The sequence below is a fragment of the Gracilinanus agilis genome, chromosome 2 (genome assembly GCF_016433145.1).
Source record: "Gracilinanus agilis isolate LMUSP501 chromosome 2, AgileGrace, whole genome shotgun sequence".
Lineage (NCBI taxonomy): Eukaryota > Metazoa > Chordata > Mammalia > Didelphimorphia > Didelphidae > Gracilinanus > Gracilinanus agilis.
In genome coordinates, this window is record NC_058131.1 from 77,082,482 (window position 1) to 77,090,648 (window position 8,167).

The 8,167-nt window shown below is 36.9% G+C and overlaps 1 protein-coding gene across 1 annotated transcript; it reads right to left on the bottom strand.

The window, feature by feature from the left end:
• Positions 1-2,408: 2,408 nt before the first annotated feature.
• Positions 2,409-5,607, bottom strand: LOC123236813 (olfactory receptor 1N1-like). Its single transcript, XM_044663252.1, has 2 exons — positions 4,848-5,607; positions 2,409-2,461 (listed from the first exon to the last, which is right to left on the bottom strand). The coding sequence occupies exons 1-2, from the start codon at positions 5,605-5,607 to the stop codon at positions 2,409-2,411; spliced, it is 813 nt and encodes a 270-aa protein (XP_044519187.1).
• Positions 5,608-8,167: the final 2,560 nt, after the last annotated feature.

Here is an 8,167-nt window from a genome sequence, read left to right on the forward strand (position 1 = left end):
CTAGGAAGAGAAGACATAAGATTTGCCAAACTGACACTTAGGTTCCTAGAGTCTCACATCATCAAATGTTGTTGTCTGGTGAAACTCCTTTGGTTGGAGATTGGTCTGTTTCTTTACTGAATTTGATTCCTTTTCTCTTCCTTAAGTCTGAAGAACACTGATGAATTAACGGGTATGTCAAAGACAAAATTGAAAGAGCAACATTAATTAACACGAATTCTGGGAACCTGCGTTACTGTCAAGAGCTGAGGTCATGGGGTCCCAATCATTAGCAGAGAAAACTCAGTAAAAATCTCTCAGTAGTAATAATATTAAACCTCACTGAAGTTTAGCTGCATGGAACCCAAAAGACTCTACCTCCAGCCACTAATTCTCTTTGCTCTTCACTTCTGCAGGCTCCTACATTATAAATTCCTTTTCTATAAAGAAAATTTTAAAAGATTAAGTTTCCTCAATTTGGGAGATTTAAATGGGAAAGATACAAGTCTATTAAATCTCAAAAAAGAGGAACACGAATATGTTTTTTGAATGACATAATACTAGAATGAATCTGTTCCCTCCCTCTCCACCCAGCCTCTTCATCTGCAACATAAACTTGAAAAGATGTGAATTATCTAGAAAATGTAGGTAAGATGTGAATGGGTAGTTTTTAGATAAAGAAATCAAAGCCATATATAGGTATATGAAAAAATGTTCTAAGTCACTACTGATTGGAGGAATGCAAACCAAAATAATTCTGAGGTATCACCTCATCATACCCATCATATTGCCTAAAATGACAAAAGGGAGACAAATATTAGAAGGATGTAGAAAAATAGGGACACATACTGTTGGTAGAACTGTGAACTGATTCAACCATTTTGAAGGGTAATTTAGAATTATATCCACAGTTTTAAACTCAGTATATCCAAAGACCCAGCAATAACATTTCTCTATGGTGGTAAAGAACTGGAAGTCAAAGGAATATCTATCAAATGGAAAATGACCAAACAAATTTTGCTTTATATTTATGATGGAGTACTACTGTGCCATAAGAAATTATGAGGATATTAATTTTTTAAAACTTGGAAAGAACTACATGAGATGATAAAGAGTGAAATGAGAGGTACCAAGAGAATAATATATTCAGCTACAGATTTAATATTAGAAGAATAACTCATGAATGTTTTCCTCCAAAGTGAACTGAAAAATGGAAACAAGAACTATATTACATATATATATTTATTTATTTGCCAGATGATGCTTTCTATAGTGTAGGGAGATAAAGGAGTCGAGCTACCTAGACATGAATTCTATTAATAAAAGTAATCATATAAATATATATTTATATGTATATATATACTGATATTTTATAAGAAAAAGGTGAAGATTTAAATCAATCATTCATAGCTCAAAAATAATTATTATGATTTTGAACCATAAAATCATTCTCAGTGTAGGCTTTCTGATTTCCTTCTTAGTTTAACCTATACTTAAGTATCAGCTCCTTCTGCAATATCTCCAACAAATCACCATTCAGCCTCAGCCTGAAAACCTGCAGTATGGAGAACTTAGTGCCTTCTGAGGCAGCATTATCTTACTTTTGTCAGATCTAATTCTTAGAAAGTTTCTTCTCAGCTAAAATCTTGCCTCTATGTAAATTCTGCTCATTGCTTTGAGTTTTGTCCTCTGAGGTTAAGCCAGATGAGTCCTTCACTGTAGACCTTCAGATCATTGAAAACAGATACAACATTGGTTGAAAAATTTTCAAGTAGATTAAATATGGATTATGCAAATGCAATTTCTTTTTTAAACCTTTATTTTCCATCTTGGGATCAATATTGGTTCCAAGACAGAAAAGTGGTAAGGGCTAGGAAATTAGGATTAAAATCTCACCCAGGGTCACACAGCTAGAAAGGAGCTGAGACGAGTTTTGATTCCAGGACCTCCAATCTCCAGGCCTAGCCTCCAATCCACCAAGCCACATAGTTGCTCTGAACATATTTCATCTAAAAATGAATCCCAAGATGGAACTGGTTTTCTTGACTATTCCTACACTACCTGATACATTTCAAATGAATTACTGTGTAAACACATATTCTACCTATTGTTCTTGTACCATTGATTTTAAGTTATTTTTTTAAATTTTTAAATGTATTTTCTTTTTTCATTACAAACATTTAAGAATTACTGCTACTTCTTGAGAAATTTTTTGTACCCAAATAAAACATATAATTAAAATTAATAATACAGTTAATTCAACTAAAAGTGCACATGGCATTTTATATCTGAAGCATCCTACCAGCTCTCAATTTAAACATTTTAAAAAATTTATTCTCTACTACTCCCAGCCCTACTACATTGGAAAAAAAGAAAAATGAATTTATTATAATAAACGTACCTAGTCAAACAAAAAAATCCTTCAGTGGTTAATCTGTCATCTCTCTGTAAAGGATAGCATGTTTCATCATCATGATCAGTCCTATGGAATGATGAATGGACATTGTATTAATCCTAGTTCTTAAAAATTTCAAAGTTTTTTGTTTTATAGTGTTATTGCATAAATTGTTCTCCTGATCCTTCTTTTTTTCTAGGTATTAGTTTATAAAAGTCCTCAAAATTGCACATATATTAATAGGAGTACAAATTGTCCTTCTAACTCTGCTGACTTCATTCTTTCTTTTGTAATGGAAAAAGAAGAACCAGAAGGCAAAGAAACATTGAGGAATTGCAGAATCATTTGTGATCTATTCATGTAATGTTGAACTACTATGCTGTAGGAAATGAGGAAACTGATGATTTCAAAAGTCTATACAAATTTATATGAACTGATGCTATTGATTTTTTTAAATGCAAGAGCTAGACTTCAAAATTTCTCCCTATTGTAATTAGTTTTTGCAAGAAGCCATCTTGGACAAACAGTTGCTAGTTGACAGTTCAGAGTTTAGAATTTCCAGATCTGGCATGAGCTGGCATGAGACTGGAAAAGACTGTTGGAGCAACCCCTATAAATAGTAGATCAACCTTAAATGAAGGAACTCAGTATTGAGTGATTGGTAGGTGGATAGGGTGGTAGGAAATCTCTCCAGCCAATCTAAAAGCTGTACCATAAACTTGCAACAGTTGGTCCTATTTAGGGGCAGTTGCTCGGACCTGATAGTCTCATAGTTTGCTATCAACTATTATTTACCATCATCAATCAAATCATTTATCAATAACATAAAGAAACCATCCCTGAAGATCAAGGATCATCTATAACCAGCCAAGTTCAAGTCTGTCATTTCTCACTGAAAGCTTGACCTAGGTCCCCAAGTCAACAACTGTATCAAGATTCCATTTGAGGCTTCCCCTCTGGGGAAGGCCAAAAGGCTTACCAACTAGTTTAGATCAATTAGTTCCATTTATCCTCAACCCTTTTTTCTAACTCAACTTCCCTCAGTCCTTTACCATCTTTAAGTTATTCCAGTTAAAGTTATTTAAAGTAGTTTACCTTAATATTCAAGATATGTCTACTAGTTTATTACTCCTGCTAGAAGAAGAATCTCACTGAGTGGCTTGTCAGTTTAACTGGTACTCTGATAGAGTCAGTTTTCATAGGCAGATATCAACTCCTGCCCGTGACGAATCTCAAAGCTTCCAAAACCATCTACACAATTACAGTCAATTGTACTAAGAAGGTACTGAGTTATTTAATATCAAGGATTTAGTTAGCTGATCCTGTCAGTTGAGAATCTAAGTGCCCACCTTACTGGCCTGTTGTAAAGAGGGACGCTGTCCAGCTGCTAATTTGCCAGAATAGCCTGTGCATATTTCCCCATCCTTACACTACTAAATGTGTTCTTTCTTGTGAAAAAGAACCCAAGGTTTTATTGTACTATACATTCAATATGAGTCAATAGTGTGATATAAAAGCCCCCAAAACTAATGATAGCTTAGGATGAATTAAAGGGGAAGGAGGTGCACTGCAAGAGATTGAATAGTTGTAGTTTACCTCTGACTCAGTCAGACCATTTCTGGAATATTGCTTTCTACTTTGGACACCATATTTAATAAATAAAAAAGATACATGTTGAGGCATTGCAAAGAGGTTGAATAAGAATAGTGAGATGAGAGTTGAAGGAATTATGTGGAATTGGGTGTTGAAGAGAAGAGATAGAAGGATAAGAAGGGCATCATCATGGTCTTCAGGAATTGGAAGGCACAAAGGGATTAGACCTGATATTCTTGGACCCTACAAAACAACAGGGAGAAGTTTTAAAGAAGCCAATTAAGATTTGACATCAGATTGAAGGTGGGAATGTTGTTAAGAGGATATTTGGTCAAGTATAGTTTAGGTTATAAGTACTCAGATGTCTTTTCTAGTTCTTAGATTCTGTGGGTCAGTGAAGAAGGCTCTAATTCTAATTTTTGACTTAGTTTGGGATGTTTGTTATGTCATCTCAAGTAACTCTTCTAGTGTCATGCCCTCTTGTAAGTTTGATCATCGTGGCATTTGTGACAATTCAAGTCACTGTTAAAAACGTTGAGTAGCACAGAGCTAAAGACAAAGCCCTGGGGCATTTCCTTAGAGACTTGTCTTCAGGTTTTCTTTAACTCATTAAAAATGAATACTTTTCTAAGCAGACCAAGGCTAAAGTTGAAAAGAAGAGTCTGAGAGGATCAGGATAGAGAACCAATGGGTCAACATATCTGAGAGGCAAATATCTTGCCTCTGAAGAGACTCCTCAGGGCCACCTTCATGTCTTGATTTCTCAGGCTATAAATGAAAGGGTTTAGCATTGGAGTTACTACTGTGTATACCATGGAGGTCACAATGTCTTTGGTGGGGAAAGTAGATGAAGGGCAGAGATACACACTGAAGAGCGTACCATAAAACGTACAGACCACAGAGAGGTGAGAGCTACAAGTAGAGAAAGCTTTGCTCCTGCCACCCCCTGAGGATGGCATTCTGAGAATGGTGTAGACAATGCAGATATAAGAGACCAGAGTGCATAGGAAAGGAACTGTCATAATTGGACCACCTACAACAAAAACCATTAACTCATTAATATGAGTGTCAGAGCAAGATACTTTCAACAGGGGACTGATGTCACAAAAAAAGTGGGATATTTCCCCAAGCACACAGAAGGACAATTTTGCCATGAGTAAAGTGTGCAAGAGAGCATGGAGATTAGTGATCACCCAGCACACGCTCACCAGAACGACACACACCCGTGGGCTCATGGCCGTGCCATAATGGAGTGGGTGACAGATGGCCATGTAGCGATCATATGCCATCACCGCAAGCAGGAAACTGTCCATATCCCCAAAGGAAAGAAAGAAATAGAGTTGTGTCAGGCACCCTGTGTAGGAGATGGTGTGATGCTGTGTATAAAGGTTGAATAACATCTTCAAGACTGTGCTGGAAGATAGACCAATGTCAGCAAAGGAGAGACTGGCCAGGAAGAAATACATGGGGGTGTGCAGGCGGGCTTCGGAGACAATGGCCAGGAAGATGAGTATATTCCCTGCCATGGTGACCAGGTACATGGACAGAAACAATCCAAAGAAGAGATGTTGGTGTTCTGGCCACTGGGAGAGCCCCCGGAGAAGAAACTCGGAGACGCTGGTCTGGTTTCCATGTCCCATGTCACTGACATGTTAAAGCATCACAAAATGAAAGACCTAAAGAAAATAAATGAGCATGCTTTAAATATCTCACAGAGTGGAGTGGAGATAACTAGACTCAGAATCAATACACCTGCATGCCTTTCATTCCATCCTCTAAGCTTACTTGGGTTACCTTTCCTCTCTTCTTTTCATCTTTAATATCTACTCAAATACTATCTATTTTTTCTATACATATACACATAATTCCTTTACCCTTAAAAATGTTTTTGCTGCCACTTTTCTCAAGCTAATAGTCTATCTTTCTATTCCCCTTCATTGCTAACCTCCTTTTAAAAAAGCAGCATAGACTCAGGATTTACATTCATTTCTCTCTCCCATTCCTTAATAATATATCTAGTTTCCTCTGTAAGAAATACTATACTGAAGTCTGGATATCAACAGGATTTTCTTAATGGTCTGTTTTTGCATATATACATCTCTAATTCTCAGAGGACAAGAGGAGAGAGTATTGTAAGTATATAAATAACTTTACTATGATTTTACAAAAGAAGAGAACAAGGATGCCCCTAAGTTTCATTGCAGTGGAGTACAAGAATAGGAGGCTTGGTGCAGAACAAAGCTGAGGCTTTTGCTGGAGAGAACAACAAGTTTGGAGTCAGGAAAATCTGAAACACTCTCTCAGTGATCCTCAGCTAGTCACTTTACCTGTATCTGCCTTATTTTCCTCAATTTTAAAAGGAGGATATTTATAAAAGCTACTTTCTAGAGTTATTGTGATGATTAAATGTGATCATACTTGCACTTAGCACAGTGTTTAGAATATAGTTATAGTTAATAAATACTTGTTTCCTTTATTTCTGCCTTTTTCTCCCTTAGAGCCCTTACTGGCCTTCAGATATGCTTTAATCAGTGATAAAATCTTAACAGGAGGGGCAGCCATGTGGTTCAGTGGATAGGATGTTAGGTCTGGAAATGAGAGGCTCTGCATTGAAATGTGAACTCAAGACACTTCCTAATTTTGTGACTCTAGGCAAATCACTTAACCCTAACTGTCTAGCCCTTACCACATTTCTGTCTTACAAGTGATACTCAGACAAGATACTAAGACAGAGGTTATGATGATGTTTTTTTAAAAGCTCAGTATGTAGGGAATTGAGGAAAAAATTTAAAAATCAAACTTACAATGAGTATACAATTTAGTTATGACTTTTCTGGAGTCTATTTTCTTGGAGAGTTCCCTGGTACACCCTCAGTTTAAACAATTTACTCAGTGTGACACAGCTAGTATGTGTCAAAGGCATGACTTGAATCCAATACTTCTTAACTATAACACCAGGCTACGATTCACTATGCTCCATATCCCTTTTTAATAATAGTAATAATAATAATTAAGAACAAGAAGAACCAACATTTATATAGGCCTTACAAAAGCTCAGGCACTATGCTAAGTACTTTAAAACATGGTTTCAGCTATTTCTTAGAACAGCTCTTTAAGGTAGATAGTATTGTTATTGCTATCTGATTTGTTAATTAATAATTAAATTAATAATATGTGTATAATTTTGGAATCCAAACTCATCATAGGTTTGTGTGTGTGTGTGTGTGTGTGTGTGTGTGTGTGTGTTTGTAATGGGTTTGTGTGTATAATTGAATAGTTTAGAGTTTGCAAAGACAAACAGAATCAGAGAAGGCAGAGAGCCTGTCTTGGGGTTATCCTATTCTAGAGTTAAGAAACCCTTGTTTTCTTGTCCTGCCTCAGTCACATACTGTCAGTGTGACTTGAAACATAACCCTTTACCTGACAGTGCCCCAGGTCACAATCTAAGACTATCGACTGTGGAGTACTTGCACATCTGCAATGGTAGGGGATGTCTCTTACCCAGAGTTCCCTACATGTATAAAATCACAGGTCTTGACAAAAAAAAAAGTTTTGTAAAGCACCTTGTAGTCATTATCTATCTGCCCTGATCTTCATAAAAAACCAGTGTGGGTAGATACCTTGGGAATTATTTTGCTCATTTTACAAATGAAGAGAATTGAGTGAAATAGATGATTTCCTCTTGTTTGCACAAGTAGTGAATATGAGTAGAGGGAAATTGTACCCAAGTCTCCACTGAAGCCAACCCCCCAACTCTTTCCACCAGGCTCAGGTCTACCTCTAAGCCCTTGTTCAGGATAGTTGCTCTGCTTGTAGTGCTCTCTTCCTTCTCTCTTGGTATCCTCAGCCATCCTTCAAAGTGCAGCTCCCATTCTACCTTTTCCCAGAAGCCTTTCTTAGAAGCCCCCACTTACCTTCATCTCTGAGTACTGAGCATCTGTTGTTTGTGACACAGTATTGGTGCTTATTTTCTATGGTCTTGATGGTTGGCTGCTAAAGTAATATGTGCTGGAGTTGGAGTGAAGGGGAACTGACTTCCCTGGAATACTGTCTTAGACATTCTTCAGACTAGTTCCTTATCTCAAACCCCAGTTGTCTGAATCAAGAGGAAGTATGGTGGTTGTTCTGCCCAAGATGGGTCAATTAAGAGTTAATGGGAAATCTAACAATGGGGAGATCTCTCTCATTTGGTGACTTTAC